The sequence below is a fragment of the Uranotaenia lowii genome, chromosome 2, assembly GCF_029784155.1.
Source record: "Uranotaenia lowii strain MFRU-FL chromosome 2, ASM2978415v1, whole genome shotgun sequence".
Lineage (NCBI taxonomy): Eukaryota > Metazoa > Arthropoda > Insecta > Diptera > Culicidae > Uranotaenia > Uranotaenia lowii.
The window spans coordinates 333,702,984-333,725,746 of NC_073692.1; the positions used below are offsets into that span (position 1 = coordinate 333,702,984).

At 35.5% G+C, this 22,763-nt stretch overlaps 1 protein-coding gene across 7 annotated transcripts in view; it reads left to right on the forward strand.

Moving 5' to 3' along the window:
• LOC129745858 (uncharacterized) overlaps positions 1-22,763 on the forward strand; it is a 43,315-nt gene that overhangs the window by 15,352 nt on the left and 5,200 nt on the right. For 5 of the 7 annotated variants that reach the window (XM_055739221.1, XM_055739220.1, XM_055739222.1 and 2 more), the window contains 2 exons: positions 10,359-10,635; positions 10,700-10,926. In XM_055739221.1, the coding sequence (XP_055595196.1) occupies positions 10,359-10,635; positions 10,700-10,926 (504 nt within the window). Of the gene's footprint in view, positions 1-9,622; positions 10,050-10,358; positions 10,636-10,699; positions 10,927-22,763 lie in introns of those variants that run through there. The other 2 variants (XM_055739226.1, XM_055739225.1) reach the window with 2 other exon arrangements.

Here is a 22,763-nt window from a genome sequence, read left to right on the forward strand (position 1 = left end):
ACACCACAGACAACGAAACGACTTTTTCTTCAGGACAGTTTCATAGATTCGATAAACATTCTGGACAATTAAAACGAAAAATTACTGTAAGTAGAATAAAAAGTTTTTAACATACACATAGCTTTATATTATATCATTTTTTACTCTTTTGATCTGCATTGTCCTCAACATTTAATTATATAATATTTATTTTGTATTGTCCTCCTAACATCAAAACAGATAGAAGTAAGGAATAAGATTAGCTGATACAATAATTAATTTAAAAATTTTTGAAAACATTTTCCAACTCGCCAGATTCCTTGATAAAGGCAAAATAAACATGCCGAAACGTCGGATGTAGTAAATAAACATCGTTTTATGATTTTTTGAGACTGAAATCGCCGAGAAACTTTTTCAACATTAAAGATAAGTTTAAATAATCAAACAATGCCTCAAAACAAGTTCTCATAATTACCCCTTATTTTGAAAAACATGGGTCAGTTATAAAAAATCCTCTGTGGATCAGTGTGATAAATTTTTAGTAAAAATTTATATTACAATTGAAGATGCATTTATTACTGAATGTTAAACGTCTAAAAACAATATTTTAACTGAGTTTATTGAGACGAAGTAGTTGCATGATTGCAAGTCTTAGTGTAAGTCTTAGTGTCCAATGTGTGCTATGAAACAACCAAATCAATGAAATATGTTGAAAATTTTGCTATAATCCTACGAAATTTGACAATAAAACCTTGAATTAATGACCGGGAAAACCGGGAATTTCAAAATGAAAATGTTGTGGCCGCCCTGTATTTTGAACTTGATATCATAATGTAGAGGTAATTTCTTTAGTTGAACGATAATTTTTACTTCTATGTGATTTTCGAACTGCGTAAATGGCATAGAAAAAACAGTTATATAAAAGTGCATTGCAATTGTATATTTTTTGGTTTATTTGAAATAAAGTTTAGAAGCCAAAACTAATTGTGGATATTCCAAAAAAAATGAGGTTTTTGATGTTCTTTCTTTGTCTTTAAAAATACATGCTATAAAATATAAAAAGTATGTAAGACAAATTAAATACCATTAACTAGAATCCTTGGATTCTGAAGATCGTTGTTTATTGTTTATCAATGCTAATAGACATACCCCTGTTAAACAGCTGATAAGTTTTCTGCCTAATAAGATACAAAATTATGGTCTTCGACAAAGTTGTTCAGTGGAAAATCTCTTTAGGAGAATTTATAAATTTACACAAAAACTATAAGCAAAATATTCAGTTTTTCAATAATGACCCCCAATTACTCAGTATAAATGTGATACGGTCAAAATTTGGTCAATATCAACTTGACGTATTTCTTTCAATTTTGCATTTAAAAAACCTTTTGATTTTGGAATTCACTCTTCAGTTGTCAAAATGCCGTCCAAGGAAGAAGAGCAGCGTATCAAAATTTTGCTCGCGCATCGCGAAAATCCGAGCTACTCGCAGGCAATGCTGGCAAAATCGCTAAAAGTTGCCATATCAACCGTTACAAATGTAATTATAGTGTTCGGGGAATGGGGATGAATAAACCAATTGGTTTAAAATCCCAAAAAAAAACAACCTGTCAAAAAACTAGCCAGACTATCGACTTACAAGAAGGTAGTGACTCCAAAAAATACGACGGCCAAAGCACGATCCCGGAGGCTGTACACGACGATGCTGACGAAGTTTGACTGCGTGGTAATGAACGACGAAACCTACGTCAAAGCCGACTACAAGCAGCTTCCGGGACAGGAGTTTTATACGGCAAAAGGAAGGGGAAAGGTATCAGATATTTTCAAGCACATGAAACTGTCAAAGTTCGCGTAGAAATATCTGGTTTGGCAAGCCATCTGTACCTGTGGCTTGAAAAGCAGAATTTTCATAGCTTCCGGGACTGTCAACCAAGAAATTTACGTGAAAGAGTGTTTGAATAAACGTCTGCTGCTTTTCCTGAAGAAACACGGTTGTTCCGTACTGTTTAGGCCAGATTTGGCATCTTGCCATTACGGTAAAAAGGCCATGGAGTGGTACGCCGCCAACAAGGTGCAGGTGGTTCCCAAGGCCAAGAACCCTCCCAACACGCCAGAGTTCCGCCCAATTGAGAAATACTGGGCTGTTGTCAAGCGGAACCTAAAGAAGACAAAAAAACTGCTAAGGACGAGCAGCAGTTCAAGGGAAACTGGCTTTCTGTTGCGAAGAAGGTGGACAAGGTGGCTGTACAAAATCTGATGGCAGGAGTTAAGCGTAAGTCCCGGCAATTCAGATTTGTTATCTTATTTTAATCGCCGCTGGGATATATTCTTATTTAATTTTTGGCATTTCGGCGAGTTGTGAAAATTCAAGGTAGAATATTTAGAAAGAACATGAAAGTATTATAGGTGGAAAGATCAAAGCTAGAGCGCTTTGGGTAGAAGAAATTGAATAGTTGGTGAAAATGTGAGCAGGGCTTTTGTTGTGTGAACAGCTTTTTAACTACTTGCGTGATTCTTTGCCGCGCGCCGTTTCAATGTTGATAGGAAGCGATGAAGAAACCCATCGCATTCCTACCCACATTGAAACACGGACGGGTCGAACACATGTGAGATTGTGTCCGACCGGGCAAAAAATCACCCAAGCAGCGCTCACATGTGCTGTTCTATTGCTAAGCCAATTCTATCGATGCGTGCTACTTTTTTAGGTACATCGGATGGTTGCTACTTTTGTTTTCGCATATTATCCATCCGATGCCTTACTTTTTTGCCAAATGCATCGTGGTGAATTGTGTTGTAATTTTTGTTATCCCATTTCCCCCCTTCTTTAGCCAAGTGATTCTGTTATCTTATTTTAATCGCCGCTGGGATATATTCTTATTTAATTTTTTTTTTTTTTTTTTTTTTTTTTTTTTTTTTTTTTTTTTTTTTTTTTTTTTTTTTTTTTTTTTTTTTTTTTTTTTAAATTACAACACAATTCACCACGATGCATTTGGCAAAAAAGTAAGGCATCGGATGGATAATATGCGAAAACAAAAGTAGCAACCATCCGATGTACCTAAAAAAGTAGCACGCATCGATAGAATTGGCTTAGCAATAGAACAGCACATGTGAGCGCTGCTTGGGTGATTTTTTGCCCGGTCGGACACAATCTCACATGTGTTCGACCCGTCCGTGTTTCAATGTGGGTAGGAATGCGATGGGTTTCTTCATCGCTTCCTATCAACATTGAAACGGCGCGCGGCAAAGAATCACGCAAGTAGTTAAAAAGCTGTTCACACAACAAAAGCCCTGCTCACATTTTCACCAACTATTCAATTTCTTCTACCCAAAGCGCTCTAGCTTTGATCTTTCCACCTATAATACTTTCATGTTCTTTCTAAATATTCTACCTTGAATTTTCACAACTCGCCGAAATGCCAAAAATTAAATAAGAATATATCCCAGCGGCGATTAAAATAAGATAACAGAATCACTTGGCTAAAGAAGGGGGGAAATGGGATAACAAAAATTACAACACAATTCACCACGATGCATTTGGCAAAAAAGTAAGGCATCGGATGGATAATATGCGAAAACAAAAGTAGCAACCATCCGATGTACCTAAAAAAGTAGCACGCATCGATAGAATTGGCTTAGCAATAGAACAGCACATGTGAGCGCTGCTTGGGTGATTTTTTGCCCGGTCGGACACAATCTCACATGTGTTCGACCCGTCCGTGTTTCAATGTGGGTAGGAATGCGATGGGTTTCTTCATCGCTTCCTATCAACATTGAAACGGCGCGCGGCAAAGAATCACGCAAGTAGTTAAAAAGCTGTTCACACAACAAAAGCCCTGCTCACATTTTCACCAACTATTCAATTTCTTCTACCCAAAGCGCTCTAGCTTTGATCTTTCCACCTATAATACTTTCATTTTTTTTTTTTTTAAATATGTCTTTATTTGTATCAAATCATGATTACACTTATATTACATTATTGCATTAAACTAGGTGTTCAGCTCAATAATGAACTGTTCATAGCCCTATAAGTAACTAGATTATAAAAATTTATTTATAAGATTTAAATTTGCTGAGCGCAATCAAGTTTTTAATGTAGGAGAACATCCTGTAATAGCAAAAATATTTTATACTTAAAACTAAACACTATCTTAAAATTAAACTAAACATAAAGAGAACGAATCTCTGCGATGGAAGACTGCATCGATTTGCCTCTGAAGTTGGAGATGATTTTGTTGGCCATCTCTTCGATAGATTCAATGCCTGCAATCCGATGAAGATCTTCGGTGCTGTACCAAGGTGGAAGCCGCAAAATCATTTTCAGAACTTTGTTCTGAATCCTCTGGATGACTTTCTTCCTCGTCGCGCAGCAGCTAGACCAAATCGGAACTGCATACATGATCGCTGGTCGAAAAACTTGTTTGTAGATGAGCATCTTATTTCGCAGACACAACCGGGATTTCCTGTTGATGAGAGAATAAAGAGATTTAGTGTATTTATTACATTTAGATTGAATATCTTCAATGTGATTTTTAAAAGTAAGATTCCGATCAAGTGTAAGTCCCAAGTACTTCACGTGATCAGACCATTCTAAAGAAACCCCATTGAAAGTTATGGAATGATTTTCATTAGGTTTTAAAAAATTTGCTCTTGGCTTATGGGGAAATAAAATTAGTTGAGTTTTGGAAGCGTTAGGAGAAATTTTCCACATTTTCAAGTAATTTAAAAAGGAATTTAAATTTTGTTGCAATCTACTGCGTACCACCCGTAAATTTCGACCTTTGGCTGAAAGCAAAGTATCGTCAGCAAATAATCTTCTACCTTTTCCTTCTGGTACATCAGGAAGATCAGAAGTAAAAATATTGTATAAAATTGGCCCAAGTATACTGCCTTGAGGGACACCAGCTCTAATGGGTGTCCTTTCAGAGCATGAATTTTGATAGCTTACTTGTAAGGTTCGGCTAGTCAAATAATTTTGAATAATTTTGGTGAGATATACAGGAAAATCAAATCGAGCTAATTTAGCTACTAAACCTTTGTGCCAAACACTGTCAAAAGCTTTTTCAATATCAAGAAGAGCAACACCAGTTGAATAACCTTCAGATTTGCTAGCGTTAATTATATTAGTTACACTCAAAAGTTGATGTGTAGTAGAATGTCCATGACGAAAACCAAATTGTTCATCAGGGAAAATGGAATTCTGATTAATGTGAATCATCATTCTATTCAAAATAACTCTCTCAAATAGTTTACTTAAAGATGGAAGCAAACTAATTGGTCGATAACTTGAAGGCTCTGAAGCACTTTTTCCAGGTTTCAAAATTGGAGTTACTTTGGCATTTTTCCATTTATTGGGAAAATAGGCCAAGTGAAAACATTTGTTGAAAATTTTAACTAAAAAATTTAAAGTGCTTTCAGGCAACTTTTTAAGAAGAATATAGAAAATCCCATCTTCCCCTGGAGCTTTCATATTTTTAAATTTTTTGAAAATCAATTTAAGTTCATCAATATTTGTCTCACAAGAACTTTCAAACACATTTTGCTTAGAAAGAATATCATCAAATTCTAGGGAAATTTGAGCATCAATTGGACTTACAACGTTTAAATTAAAATCATGAGCAGACTCAAATTGTTGGGCTAATTTTTGAGCCTTTTCTGAATTAGTTAAAAGTAGTTTATCCCCATCTTTCAAAGTAGGAATTGGCTTCTGGGGCTTTTTCAAAATTTTAGTTAATTTCCAAAATGGCTTTGAGTAGGGTTTTATGTCCTCTACTGCTTTAGCAAAATTTTCATTACGAATGAAATTTAAACGACGTTTGATCTCTTTTTGAAGGTCGCAATAAATTAATTTCAAATAAGGATCTCTAGTACGTTGATATTGGCGTCGACGAATGTTTTTCAGTCGTATCAAAAACTGAAGATCATCATCAATTAAAGGTTGATTAAATTTATGTTTAACTTTAGGTATTGAAGCGGCTCTAGCATTGACTATTGCAGTTGTCAAATTTTCTACAGCCAAATCAATATCTTCTATTGAATTCAGTGGAACGTTTACATCTAAATTACGTTCAATAAAATTCATATATCGCTCCCAGTTAGCCTTTTGAAAATTAAAAGTTGATTTTAAAGGGTTTTCAATGGGACTTTGGGATAAAGAAAATGTTACTGGAAGGTGGTCTGAATCGAGGTCCGCATGAGTAACTAATTGACTACAATGCTCGCCTAAATCCGTTAGAACCAAATCAATTGTGGAGGGATTTCTAATTGAAGAAAAACAAGTATGCCCATTAGACTGAGTCGATTTGGGGTCATTTTCGAATTTCCCAAACCCTGGGATCTTAAAAGCTTCGTCTTGGTCCAAAACTCATCCATGATTTTTTGCAGAATTTTTAAGTAACGTTTACATGAGTAAATTTGAACTTTTAGGTTTGTATGGGAAAATTGAATATTTTGTACTGAAAAATCAACATCGTTTTTGTTTCGTCTGTGGAACCGAGCCAGCTGATGGTTTTTGTGCCAATTTATAAAATTCCAAAGGGAAATTTTCCGCTGAACAACTTTGTCGAAGACCATAACTCCGTATCTTATTAGGCAAAAAAGTTATTAGCAGTTTAATAGGGGTATGTCTTTTCGCATTGATAAACAGTAAATTCAATTGACATCACTGCAGGGTGCCTATCGAGGTATTGCATGACTACTTTTCATACCATACTTCGCGAGGCTCAAGCAGTGATGACAATTGAATTTACTGTTAATCAATGCGAAAAGACATACCCCTATTAAACTGTTAATAACTTTTTTGCCTAATAAGATACGGAGTTATGGTCTTCGACAAAGTTGTTCAGCGGAAAATTTCCCTTTGGAATTTTATAAATTGGCACAAAAACCATCAGCTGGCTCGGTTCCACAGACGAAACAAAAACGATGTTGATTTTTCAGTACAAAATATTCAATTTTCCCATACAAACCTAAAAGTTCAAATTTACTCATGTAAACGTTACTTAAAAATTCTGCAAAAAATCATGGATGAGTTTTAGACCAAGACGAAGCTTTTAAGACCCCAGGGTTTGGGAAATTCAAAAATGACCCCAAATCGACTCAGTCTAATGCCCATTAGGATATTCAACAGTATAATAACCTGCAGAGCAGTCATTAAACAAAATATTCCCATTTGAATTTGATGAAATATTATTCCAAGATCGGTGTTTTGCATTAAAGTCACCAATAATAAAAAATTTAGATTTATTTCTGGTGAGTTTTTGTAAATCTCCCTTCAAAAAATTTTTCTGTTCACCGCTACATTGAAAAGGCAAATATGCGGCAACAATTATAATTTTCCCCATAGAAGTTTCTAATTCAATTCCAATTGTTTCTAAGACTTTTGTATTGAAAGAAGGAAGAAGTCTAAATTTGAGACGACTATTGATGACAATAGCTACACCCCCACCTTGTCGATCAAGTCGATCATTTCGTAAAATTTTAAAGAAAGCATTGCTTTTCAAGTTATTGTCAGGCTTTAAAAAAGTTTCAGTGATGGCAGCAATATGTATGTTTTGAGTTTTCAAAAATAAAAAGAACTCGTCTTGGTTAGCCAGCAAAGATCTAGCGTTCCAATTCATAATATTTAAACATCTATTTGGATCCATGAGGGAATCGTAAAGTCATAATAATTTTGTTAGCATAATTAAAAGAAGTTTGGAAAGCTTCAAACATTGAATTTGCTTTCAACATAAGTTGCATCATTTCCATTAAATTTTGATGCAAAAATTTTAATTTTTCCTCAGTAATCTCACCCAAATCAACAAAATTGTTAGAATCAGAAGAGGAAGGAGAAGAAAAAGTATTTGAATTTCGGGGATTTTCCCAAGCCTTCGCATGAACGTTGAGACTTGGTTTTTTCCCATTTTTATTAGTTAAACCTGAAGAGGGCAACCCATTTTCAACCACCTCTGAGAACGATAAACAACGAGTCTGTGGCGCAGAATCAGCCCAGGTAACATTAAAATCACTTCGGGTATTACCCAGCCGTGATTCCAATGTAGACCGAGGCTGAATGCGAACAGGCAGGTTGTTTGCCGGCCCGACGTGTGAAGACGAAAAAGAGGAAGGAGGAGAAGAAACTTTTCTGGAAACTTTGGGATTTTTCCTAGAAGCAATAATTTTTGCCCTGATGGGACAGTCTAGCGAATTCGAGGAATGATTACCTGCGCAATTTGCACACTTAAAAAATTCTGTTTTTGGCTTATCACCACCAAAAAGGCATTTAGATTTTTCATGATCGAATGAGCCGCAAAACATGCATCTGGCATTCATTCTACAATTTTTAGTGCCATGACAAAAAGCTTGACAACGACGACATTGCGTAATATTTTGAAGAAAATTGGTAGAAGATTTACGAAAAGGTTCGAATTTGACTCGACAATGAAACATAAGACGAGCCTTTTCAAGAATTTGCAAATTATTAACCTGATCCTTTTTAAAATGGATCAAATAAAGTTCAGGAGCAAAACCAACACTACTGATATTATTCGTGTTGGTTCTTTTCCTCATTTGAATTACTTGAATTGGAGAAAAACCTAACAAAGAATTTAATTCAGCTGTGATCTCATCCGGTGTCTGATCGCCAGTGAGACCACGAAGTACAACTTTAAATGGACGATCACTTCTAGTGTCGTACGTAAAAAATTGGTGTTTTTTATTATTCAAATAATTTAAAACCTTTTGAAAATCATTAAAAGATTCCGCCAATATACGAGCAGTTCCCCTTCGACCGATCTGAAAAGAAATCTTCACATCCTTGACGGAAGTGACGATTTCTTTTCGAAAGGCATTGAAGTCAGGAATCGTGACCGTTATTGGTGGAATCTTTTCGTTTTTAAGAGTATAAGAAGAAGAAGAAGGTTTCTTAGTACTCTTATCAGAATTAAATATGAATATTTCCTCATCACCGATGTTATGAAGGACATCGAATGAATTGGAAATTTCAACTTTTTTGGCAGATGGCCCTGGATTAGGTTCAGCAATCCGTTTTCTTCCGGCCCTTGAGCCGGCCGAAGACTTCCCCATGCTGGAAAGAAAAGAGAAAATAAGAATAAAAGAAAATGAAAATAATTTTAGCACTGAAAAGTGCTGGTTGAAATACAGGTAAGGAAAAAATAAATAATGTAAAATGTTCCTGCAGGTACACAGCAACGATACGATGCTCCGGCGTACGTGTTGACGGCTCAACGGTACAGATGGAAGATACTTTCATGTTCTTTCTAAATATTCTACCTTGAATTTTCACAACTCGCCGAAATGCCAAAAATTAAATAAGAGCAATTCAGATTTGGAAAAGCGGAAGCCTAACTGAATATTTTTCCTGAATTTTATTCTAATTATACTTGAAATAGAAATTTAATTTGATTTTTTGAATAAACGATTTAGCCGATTTACACGCGTTTTCCCTTGACCAAATTTTAACCGTTTCACCCTTTAGTATTACATGGTAAATGCCTATATTGATGTGATTCTTTGATGATGTTATCAAAGAGTCGTCCAAGCTTTTCTCTTAAGCTTATTCAATATTCCAGCAACCTATCGGAATTCAAACGAACTAAACCCGGTTTAACCCGTCAAAAAATCCCTTGTCTAACTTGCGGCGAGTTGCGCCATGAACGTCCTTAACTCTGCGCAAACTCATCCTTTTGGCTCGGCTTCGGAAAATGTGAACTGGTTTCGCCACAATTTGCAAAGCACCCAGGCCTCAGTTATTCGGAAGCACTCATTGTAGCCGGTCCCTGAGAGAGCCGGAACCCTACCAGATTTGCCCTTGAAGAGGTTGACAACGTGATTAAGTTTTTCCTCTACATCTTTTTTTACCCATCTTGGGCAATTACGACGTTCTCGTTCTAGTGAGGAATTTTACATTCGTCATACATTTGTGTTTTTCGGTGGAAGATATTTTTGAGGCCGTACTTTGGCCTGGTTATTAGAATAGTTTTACTGTAATTATTATTGCAATTAAACTTGGTGTGAAAATAGATTAGTCATCATCTTTATTTCCTTAAGTTTTTCAACGAGCAATTAAAGAAAAGGTGAGCACGAATTGAATAAACTTGAATGTCTGATTGACGTGTGATCGATTGAAAAGGGACAATTTGGTTGCGTGTCTAGTAAAGTGCTTCTCGAGTGTCCATTTGTTCGCTAACAAGATTCCTCCGGTAGTGTGGGAGTCGGTCATTTCGTATCGCGTTCTATTCTAGTTAGAGTTAGTGCATGAATATACAGCATGGCCTGGCACATTTCTCAAGTAGCGCTGCTAAGGAAAAGACGTTCTTGGAATTTCTTTGTTCCCGAGTAATAAAACTTTGCTAATTTCCAACCCATTCTGCTGACGTAAAAAGCATTCAGCCAAGCCGCCGGTATGGTCAAGCAAGGTCCTCGCCCCCTGGTCATCTGTGGCCCTTCCGGATCCGGAAAAAGCACTCTGCTGAAGAAGCTGTTCAAGGAATTTCCGGAAACGTTCGGCTTCAGTGTGTCTCACACTACCCGGAAGCCGCGTCCCGGAGAAGAAAATGGTATTCACTATCATTTCGTTTCCGTTGAGGAAATGCAGTCCGCCATCGAGAATGGAGAATTCATTGAGACGGCTGTTTTCAGCGGCAATATGTATGGCACCAGGTAAGCTCGACCGGAACCAAAGGTGTAATTTTCCAATTAAAACTTGTTTTTTTTTTTATTCCAGCAAAAAAGCAGTCGAAAATGTGCAACACCAGGGAAAGGTTTGCGTGTTGGATATCGAAATCGAGGGTGTCAAACAGGTGCGCAATTCGGAACGGCTAAATCCTTTGCTGGTGTTCATCAACCCACCGTCGATTGAGGAATTGGAACGCAGGCTGCGGGGACGTAAGACCGAAACCGAGGAAAGTCTCCAGAAGCGACTCAACACCGCTCGAGTTGAAATTCAGTACGGTAAGTTTAGTGTAACTGTATCGAATTGCGCATTATTCAAATTATTGTTTAAAAGTTCAACAGTTTTTGTTGCTGCTGTCAACTTTATTCCATAAAAATTCTATTGAGCTTTTCATAACAAGGTCATATCTGTGTGAAATTTTTCATACTTTACTAAGTTAGATACTGAAGGGTGTCCCATATAAAATTGCATCACTTAGCAAATGTTCTCATCATTCATTGAGCATTTTTGCTTGAAAATCTGTACAAAGAAAGCTTAAAGTGTGTAGTTTTCTAGCTATTTTTGCTTTCTTCAGAAAGGTATAGTTATCGGTCGATTTGGGAGATCATTAATTATGGGTCTTAGATATACCTTTATAGGTACCTATCGAATCAGCTCGACGAGTTCAGACGATGTCAGTGTATTTGTGTGTATTGGTGTGATTTTTTGTAAACTTTGTCCACACGTTTTTGCGAAACTGGGAAGTACAAAAAAATGATTTTGGTCTTAAAAAATTTGATTTTTTTCCTTCTTCAATGAATAAAAGAAAAAAAAAACAAAATAGTTTGAGAAATAAATTTTCATAGTAATTATCATCAAATCATCACTCCAAAAAACGTGTCAATTTGGCTTGCTAGCCACAACCAGCAATCACTAAAATCAAGATTATCGTATATATGACATCAAATTATACATGACGTCATATACACGATGGGCGCGCTCGCTGTGTATAGTGGTAAAAAAAGAGCCTCCACTCCCACTCATAATGTCTTGATGACGACAAAACGAGCGGGAGGAAGGAGTTGGAAAAGTTAATTAGATTATAGCAGGTATTTCAGTTTCATTCTGAACCGGTTTCAAAAATTTTGGAGCCGAAGCTCCAAACCATATAATGTTAATATGGATATTCATATAGGTGTACAACCCCGAACTTACCATATTCAATCGATGGGTGTAGGGTTCAACACCGCATTTTTTTTGCAGCGATGACTGGCTTCGATACTACGAAGCAAGCGGGAATATGTGAGATAATTTTGTAGTAAGTTTGAAGAAGGGCGAACGCGCCAAATGTAAACAAACCTAGCGTAACATTTCATAAGGACGAACCTATCAGTTATGTCGAAAAAAAAAACGTTTTTGAAATTTCAGAACATCTAATCAAATCCTATTTTAAAAATCGACGCTATCTATTGGCCCTACCCGGATAAATAAAAATCTTATTTTAAATTGGCGTAATTTCGCGTTCCAACGAAAAAGCATCAACAAAAAGTTTCACCCAATTCAATTGTATCAACTGTTTTAAAGTTTAAAGTGATTTTTTTGTACAGACGCGTTAATTTCAAGATGTTGAATTCCCTGGACTTTAAAGTATTTCTGATTTTAAACTTTATTTAAAAAAAAATCGGGTCCAATAGTGAGTTTCAGAATTCTGATTAAAATCCAAAAATTCAGATGCAATCCAGCGCTAAACGATTTACAAAATCTACATAATTGACAAAAATGTCAAAATAGTCAATTACAACAAAAATGACATAATCATTTAAATTTTCTTAAATTACAAAGTGGACCAAATTTACATAATTGACAAAATTGATAAAAATTTCAAAATACACAACATTTATCAAGTTTTAACAAACCTGAGAAATTTCGCAAATATGGCAAAAATTTACCAAAATTGAGGAATTTTGAATGGCTTGACATAAATGATAACATTTACAAAATTGGAAAAACTGGATAGATAAAATGAATATATCATACAACTGAAAAAGTTTTCAAAATATGCTAAATTGACAGAATCAATATAGAAATAAATTAAACAAATTTTCAAAACTAACATAATTAACAAAAATTTCAAAATATGGTAAGTGAGCCCTATTTTGGCATGGTCCTTTTCTTGGCATGCCAACATTTCTTTTCATGTATTTCAGGTCCAAATTGAGCTTAAAAAATTTTGAATATATTTTCAATGCAAAGGGAATAATTTGTTTCAAATCTGTGCATACCGATTTTTTTTTATTGTTTGTACTTTAATAAAGAAGTTATTTTTTTTCGATCTGCATCCGAGGAAATTATATTGGAAATCATCGTATGAAAATCAGATGAACTCACCTTTCTAGTGCAACTGTTGAATTCACATGCGATTTCAAACGCGGACATTCATTTGAAAAATATGCAATAAATACTCATGCTTACAGTTAAACTCGACAAAAAATAAAAAAATACTAGAAAGACTAAAGAGTGAATATTTATTTAGGTTTTGAATAAAAATTTAAAACTAATTTTGTTCCTTTTCTTGGCATGCAACTTCAATCGAAATACACCACCAGTGTTGGAAGCTGGAAAAAATACATGTTCATTAAAAAGGTATTTTTGGGCTGATGTTTTACCTAAAACTTCATTTAAAACTAGGAACAAATGTTTTCATACTAATTGGGTTGTATGATAAGACCGTTTCTATCAACTTAAACTTCGAAATAAGTTGGTGAACATAAGTGATTCGACTAACTAAAAGTCATATCCGAGCATTGAAAATGCAAAAATCGCTATTTGGGAACCATGAATCGAAAGTACATTGGTATGCGTGCGAACAGCATTTGCATTGCAGTCTGCCGAGCAAAAGCCACGTGGTCTCCTAAAGAACACAGTGGTTCGAAATATTAAAAAAAAACTAAGTTAAATTAACCATCTCACAAGAGTTAAGATGTTTTTCTTATCTAAAAATTGTTAGATCAATGGCAATTTATGACTTTAGTATATAAAATACATAATTAATTGAGTTTTGGAATCGATTTCTATTGCTTGGGAACCATATACCTATTCAGATTTAACTTTTTGGATTTTTGTTCTAATTTTTTTCATAGAAACAGATGTTGGAAGTTCAGGAAAATATCGTTTGCTTTCCAGTTATTCCTTTAAATATTTGAAGTGAGTCGAATTTAAAAAAAAAATGTTTAGCCAGGTTTACATTCTAACATCTTTTTGGTGGTCAAACCACTGCGCAACGCCCCGGGCATTCGAGATGGCTCTTGCTAGAAGCTCATAATCTCAGCTAACAAATTCAAAAGGGCAAAATTTTTAAATACCATTCAAGGAATTTTTCAATTTCTTACTTTATGAAGCCGAACACCACAATATGAAAATAGTTGTTTGGTAGTGAAAATAACCGTATTTATCGCAATCGCATTGCGGAAATTCTGGACTTCCGACTTTTTGAAATAAAAGCTTATTTTGTGCTTCCCTTCCAACCAAATTTCATCAATGTTTTCAGAAGCAGTTTTGTTGTATGAGTGGCGCCCGGTGTTCCATCGTCGCATAGAACTTTACGCTCAGCTGACGTCATTCTGTCAGTGGCCTTATATTCAGAATAGCCCACGATTCTGTTAATTGTCAACTGAACATTGTTGGTAAAGATCTATTGCACTTTGCTGGTGGCCAAGAATCGGATCATCGAAACGGCAAACAATTGGTACGGCGGCCAAGTAATTGGAGCATCGCAGTGAGTACTTTGCATGCATTTTACTCACATTAATGAAAGTTCCATAGAGAAAACATATTTTTGTTGAACTCTAAGCAAGTTAGCAAGTGAATTCTTTAAAGGATGTTATATGGTGCACTCAACAGGAAGGTAGGAATGTCGAAAAAAAAGGTTAAACCATGCCTTAGGTGCCAAGGTCGGGTACATTTACCCTAGTCTATAATTACAAAAATGAAATGATTGTTAAAATCGTCAAAAATTACAAATTGAACCAAACTTGCATAGTTGACAAAATTGATAAAAAATACAAAAAAAAATGACAACATTCACAAACTTGATAAATTTTACAAACCTGACAAATTTTGCAAATATGGCAAAAAATGTGCCCTTTTCAAAAATCGACCTTACGTTGCGCGTCATTCGTTGGCATACCCAGTATCCCATTATTTTCTTCCAATAAGATTCTATTTATTCGTTCCACTAATCAAAGGATTCCATGAAGTGATATGAAGCCAAAAAAGTCAGTTTTGTATCCAGGAGCATAAATTCTTCCAAAGCACCGGAACTAAGATCCATTAAAAAATACTGTGCTATTTTGAAACACATTCAGTGGGCGGCTCAAAGAAGTTAATTTTGAGGAAGAAATAACAAAAAAGTAGGTTTCTGTATAAGCGATGCTGCTTTCAGATGTTGCGTTTTTTTTTTGGGTATAGTTGGGCCTAATTTACGATGGTACGAAGATGGTATTGAACTAAAATCAAGTAAAGATAACAAATGGTTTATAGTTTATTGTCTGAATGTTTGGAGAGAATCGGTTATTAGGTAATTTTTTACAGCGTTTATATTGTGATGCAATTTGATGTGGGACACCCTTTACATTTAAGTAAAAATACTGTAATTACCACTCTTATTTGAGCAACACACCGAATAAATGTCATGAAAGTTTTAATAATTGGGTCATGGGTCTTATGAGCATATCCAGCCGAATTATTTTGCACAAGTTTCTTATCAAAAAGTTATAATAATGAAGTTATCGGTGTATGCGGATTAAAAATTTCTTTACCTGTACAATATCGCTTGAAACCTCAGTTTTCACTGAATTTTTGCAGAACATTTATCTGTTGGACAAACTTAGGTAAAAACACCATTGGGTAAAATAAATTGGTCTTTTTTTCTGTTTATATGATTGCACGTTCTAACAGTGATAGATCTGTCCATAGCATAACTTTAGCATCATGGAAGTTAAAGAAAGGCAAAATTTTCTTCTTGATTTACTCCCTGTGCACATCCGCGAATTGTTGGTTTTTTCCGTCACAAAAACCCTTTTGCCATATGAATTTTGACGTAGAATTACGTCTTACGGCAACACTATAGGGGGGCAAATTGAAATTCGCGAACGGATCTCGCGTCACGAAAAACGCCTCTTTCAAAGACATCTTTCTTAAAAGACATACCAAGCCTGCTCAACGTTGATTGGCTATTCGAAAGTGAAAGAAAACTAGGACGCCCCGCCCCTTCCTGAGTTTTGTATTTTTTTCAAGCGATAGGAATAAAAGAAGTGGTCGACTGACGGTTTGTTTCACTTTTTCAGAGAAATTCAAACCTATCACATGGGCAGAGCAGAACAGAGATGGCCAACTGCAGCGGGAGCAAGTAGTGATAGCTCAGATCACCCGCGACACACACACACACACACACACACACACACACACACACACACACACACACACACACACACACACACACACACACACACACACACACACACACACACACACACGCGCACACACGCATACACACACACACAAACACACACACACACACACACACACACACACACACACACACACACACACACACACACAACACACACACACACACACACACACACACACACACACACACACACACACACACACACACACACACACACACGCACACACACGCACACACACACACCTCCCATCAACACCTTCCATCGCCATGCCACACACACCTCCCGTCACTACTCATGGAACACCACCCGCCCACCGCAGCTTATTTCCCACCATCACCCACCGTACACCTCCCCACCACACTTCCCAACACCACCCATCGCTCACCACCCACCTATCGCACGCCACCACCCACCCATCCTTTTCTCACGCCCATCGCACACCATCACCCGGCCTTCCATGCTACTGGCCCATCGAACACCACCATCCATCCTTACCACCCACCCATCGCACACCACCACCACCCACCCACCCATCGCACACCACCAAATCGCACACCACCACCATCCACCCACCTATCCCACATCACCACCACCCACCCATCCAGACCATCCACACCACCCACCCATCGCACTCGTCATCCCTGAATGTTAACAGAAAAGTCAAGACTCTCTCTTTTTAAGATTTTGGCCCTGAAAAGGGCCGTTTATTGAAGTTTGATTATATGAAAACATAGTTGATTTTTTTTTTTTTTTTTTTTTTTTTTTTCTCAAGGGATTTTAAGCTTCTGTGGCTTATTCATCCCGAAAAACATAGTTGATCCAACGATTGCCTCGGAATCCTAGGTAAAAGCAACATTTTTAGCTAGTGATTGTTAAGTGATCTGAAGGGAAATAAAAACAAGATACTGATTCCAACGAGACGCATAAGGCTAAACAGTTTGAAAGTTTTGCATTGAGTCAAGCGTTTAGATCAAAGCAGTCGTTGTAAGCTTTTCTCGCAAGCGTTTGATACAAAGCTCGTGTGTTGGTCACATTACTTGCATAACTGCCGGGCGCAATCATTTCGAAGGCCTTTTGCTATGCAGTTGAAAAAGCTGCATACTATCTTTATGGGTCGTTTTAGACCATTAATAGGTATCAAACGACAATTTAGGGAAGAATGACTTTTCTTGAAGATAAATTCCTTTAAAAAAAATTCGACATACTTTATTCTAGAATGCTAATTTAAGACGAAAAGCATATTGACGCACAAAGACATTGTAATTCTACGTGAACTTCTCGGTCGTTTCTTATATACAACCTCTGTAACTTTTTTTTTTCAGGAATTTACCACACTGTGGCATTCTTCCCTTTGCCATATGAAAAATTTCTTCACACATGAAGAATTCATAATGTGTGACGGAATTTCCCAGATTACCTTCCACGATACGTAATACTATCAATCTGCACATTTGGCCCGCGGCTGTCTACTTGTGGCACGCGAAGCATTTTTTGAAATTACCATGTTCGAAAAATTAAATGTTTTTCTTGGGTTATGTCGTTATTTTTAAATGTACCTAAATCTTCATCAAATGCAATCGAAATTTAAGTCGGAGAAATCTCTTTGATTTGAAATAATCTAATTATACAAAAAGGTTACCGTCACTGAAGTAAGGATCAATTGAGGCTCTGGGAGCTAAAGGAGTATATGTGCATAAATGCAGGGTGGCCACCGAACCAGGAAAACTGGGATAAAACCGGGAATTGAAAAAAGCACTAGGAAACCGGGAAATAAACGGAAATTGGACGTCAAAACCGGACAAAACCTTATGCAGTGCAAATCACTTTTTCTATATAAATCCTACGTATAGAAAAGGTTGAAGTTAATCAAGAATAAACTTTTAGTAAAGTTTGACATAGACGTTAATTTTTTTTAACGAACACAAACATATACAGGATCTCAATGAAACATGATGTTTCCTCGAAGAGATTCCTTTTTCTTAACTCTTGGTCACTTTTTAGTAACTTTGTCACTTTTTTCAGGCTGGTCACTCAGAAGTTACTTTTTTTGAAATTTGGTCCTTAAAAAAAACAATTAAAATCTGTACAGTGCACTAAATCACATGGCAGGAAACATTCCATGCTTTCAATGCTCTTGGTTGTATTAAATGGAAGGTAAACTTGTGAAAAGTGACTTAATTGAATCGAAAATATCAGATATTTCATTTCTAAGGTCCCTAATTTCTAGAAATTTTCGCATCATTTGAAAGATTGGTAGATATACATAGATTTCAAACCATTTTTGAAGTTTTCGATAACTTTCAGTAATTTTTGTACCTTTTTAGAGGTTTACTGATACATTTTCTACAATATTCCAATAGGCGTTTCTTGGATGGATACACTATTCCTGAGGTGTTTCTTGAATCTGTTAATTTTTTAAAGAAATTGTCGTGTTAAATCATTTATTAATATTTTTTTAAATTTCTTAATTTTTGAACATAATTTTTTCTATTGAATCTTTCTAATGATTTATATGCGAATGATGTAATAAAGTCTGCAATGAATCTTTTAGGAAATGTTCCATTTTTGTAAGTAAATTCTCTTTGAGTTGGTTTTAAAATTGAAAAATTGGATTCTACCCTGAAGATTAGTCTCGTAAAAACTATTTAGCCTTTTTTGTGTTATAATCATCTTAAGTCAATTTTTTCGCCTAGCTTCTTTAAGTCATTGTCAATCTTCTGTCAACATTTTGTCCTTTATCTTTTTTCAAACCTCTATTATTGTTTTGTCACTTTTTCATGAAGGCCTTCCAAAAATTTACTAATTTCAACCTAATTTCACTTCAAAGTAACTATTTTGCCCTACTTTTTTACCGCATGGTCGCTTCTAGCCCTGTAACTCTAAAGCGTACAACTTTCGAGGATATGATGGCTAACATCTTACAAATGCTAGAACCACCAACCCACAGAAAGTGTACTATGTATGCTGTTGACCGGGATTCGATCTCTCGGCTTAGAAGACTTGAAGGCTATCCTCTACGCCACGGGCTGCGGCTGAATTGTATTTTTTTAAATGAAAATACGAAATGGGAAAAGTTTATACGTGTTTCCATTTTTCAATGTTCGCTTTTCCATCGAATGTTAGAAATGAAAGCCAGTATTGTTCGAAATTCTAATTTCAGAATCCAAATTTTGGATGCAGAATTGATATAGAAAAATTTGATTAAAAATGCAGGCTTAGTATGATATTTCAAATTTAGATTCTGAATACAGATTTGATTCAGAACTAGAATTAAGAAGGTCGAATAGTGTCCTCTGTGTTAAGACTTTAATCAAGATTCTGGTATAAGTTTGATATTTCAAGTTTTGAAATCGGACTCAAATTTAAATTTCAAAATGTATAAATATAACTAAGCTTTAGATTCTGAATTCTTATTCATTATCTGGATTGAACATACTCATTTTAGAAAAGAAATAAAACCAAAACTAAGAAACAAGTAATCTAAATCCATAATTCAGTAACCATAACGCAGTACTATGATTTCAGAAATAATTATTCAAATAACATTCGAATATCATCTATTCATAATCAGAATAAAAAAAAACAATAGTAATGTTATTTATACAATATTAATCTAAATTTCCAAGTTTAAGTCCTAAAACTAGGATTCAAAATTTAAGGTTAGTAGGCGGTGACCCGATGGCATCGCTTGTGTTTGTTTTTTGTTCCAGTGAAAATTATCAATTATTTCTTTATTTAAATAGGAATTTAGTAAAAATCTATTTAAAATGTTTTTAACGCGCAGGCGGATGTGTGTACAAAGATAAAAAATTGAAAGTTGCTCCTGAAAACTTGTGGTTTTGGTTTTTTTATGCTGCCTTAAATTTGCTTTGAGCGAATGTGTTGAAGCCTGTTTGTGTTGCTAGGCAAGAAAAATAAAAGAGTGGATCTAAAAGACAGTTGGGCCTAGAATTCCTATTAATTTTAGGATTTGCACTTTTAGTGATTGTGTTTTAGACGTACAATAAATGAAGTGCTTTTAAGTGAAGAAAGGTAGTCGTGATGATTCGGTCAAAAAGCTTGGGGCAGTGGTTAAGTTTGGAAATGTTGTTGGGGGGTTAGTTTTCCGGGAAGCCTTGAATTAACAGTTCAAGGCGTGCTATGATAAAAAAACAATTTGTCGTTTGTGCTGGTGGACCGTTGAAAATTGCTGAAGCCAACTAATGGCTAAATGATAAGTATCTTTTCATAATAATTTATAAGTGAATGATTCAAATATTTATATTGGTTTTATAATTAGTTGCATTTAATGTATCCATAAAAACTTAAAAGATTAGTTTTGTATTAAATTAACTCAAGTTTTATTTCAATTTTGTTCTGTTGCATATGAGCTAAAAGTGTACATCCACGTGGAACTGATAAAAGACTGATATAAATCTGATGACTGAAGGAAATGTACAATTAGATACAACGAATGCTTTCTGAATGAAAAGTTATTATTTTGAACATAAATGGTCATTATTTATCAATATTTATCTTCTACATATACTACTACTACTCACTTCATTCTTCATAACGGAAGATTACTATATTGTTTGCTTAGAAAACCTCTCGAGTTCTAAACAGATCTCGAAAGGTTTTTTTGTACTTATTTTCTCTTAGTGCTTTTTTCTTTTCAAGAGCGAGCAAAGGCGCTTTATCCTTGGTCGATGACCAGAAATGATTGAACACAGAAAAGAAATTATAGCTTAACAATTTCCAATCCTTTTGTTTACTACACCAATTCTTCAAAATCTTCTATTTTAAGGTTTTGCGATTTTTGTGTACAAAATAAATAATTTCCAGGCACTGAAGAATAGAACAATAGATTGGCGGAATTACTATACATTAAGCTTGGTTTCATCATTGGTTGGTTTCATCATTGGTTTCAGCATCGAGGAGTATTTTTTTAGCATGCTTCCAACGATCCCCTTTGAAACGTATGCTACTGGTGGTCCACGTTTCTTCCTGTTCCTTTGTTCCAGACGTCTCTGCGTTCTCTGCTCCATTATTATTATTATTAATTTAATTTAGGACATTTTACCAACTTTTGGCATTCGTGTCCGACCTCTCTCTGCTCCATGGTAGGCCCAACCACTTTATGTTTTTGATTATTTTAATGTTTTTATGTTAAATGATTAAAAGCATGAACAAAGAAAAGAGGAATAATAACACATTTTGGGACTCAGACATAAGTTCTGGCTATGGAAGTACGATTAGTGATTAGTAATAAGTAAAACTAGAATTCAAAATTCAAACTCAAAGTTCGAATTGGCAATTAAACTTTGAAACTAATATCGACATTTATCGATCAGAATTTCCATACCAAGCTGGTATTTCAGAATTTGAGTTCAACTTTTCAAGTCCGAGATTAAAAGTAAAATACATTATCAGCCCTGACAATCTGATTTCAGATTCTTATAGAAATATGGTTGTTTATTAGAGTTATTTATAATTTTTAAATTCGTTTAATTTTTTTTTTTTTTTTTGAGATTTTTGGGATTGATGAACCCTTTTTCAAATCCACATTTCTAACTTCATAACTTTCCAAGTGAAATCAAATAATACTTTTTGAAACTTGTTTTCATCGTTCTTGCTTTTTCCAATTCGCATTCGAGAACAATAGATCAATGATTACTGATGACAGATGATGATGATAAACGCGGTATAAATGTTTACATCACCACACGGTTAGGCGAGAATACTCGAATTGAGTTTGTGGTAACACAAAAGTGTTGCCAGATATTATGAGTTAAGAATATCAAAGTATTCATTGAGAATAGAGTACTTTCCCAGTTAGGGAATATAAGAAGTGGAAAGTGACAATTAGCTATCGCTAATTAATAAAGTTTTATTTCAATGACCTAACAGACGAAACATGAATAAAGATAACCCTCATGGTTGGTCCGCACTTCTCAAATCAGACAGTACGCTGTGTACATCGCACCGTTATCTTCTACGATTTGTAGAGCACCACACTTCCTTCCGAAATGCTCTACACTCGTTTCCGAGTACAACCGAAGCCGAGTGCTGAGCAAAACCGGTGCCTCAATAGCAACGCTACTGTGTGTGAAGGAGAAATCCCGAAACACACAACTGAAGTGCATTTTTTTCCTTCTCTTCCTACCACAGTAGGCAAACAAACAGCACGAAACGATGTTGCTTCTTCTTCTTCCTTTTCTTGTTGGGAACAAAACCTACTGAGTTGCTTCAGCGTTGCTCCCCTACACTTAATGTGATGATTTTTTTTCTCTTGCTCTCACCCTGGCGAAGCCTTCTCTGCTCCTAGATTGGGTGTGCGCCTGGCGTCTTTACAGAGCAGGGCAATTGTTTCAGAACGAAAAGTTCACTGAGTTGCACTTTTCAAGCCGCTCGGGGAGGAATGGACAACCATGATAACCCTATTCCACCACTGAAACCTGCGTTTTCAACAATACTTAACATTGAAAGTTAACCAAGTGTTGAATAAACTATATAGTAGACTTCTACATGAGACGTCTTATAAAAGTATCACCTGTATCATAAAATATTCGGCAAAACATGTCATTTCCCACCACCTACGATGTTGCAGCTTTTATTTTAAAACGTCATAATGGGCTTTTCGTTTCTTTTACAGTTATGGAGGAAATAATGACTGCATATTTCTT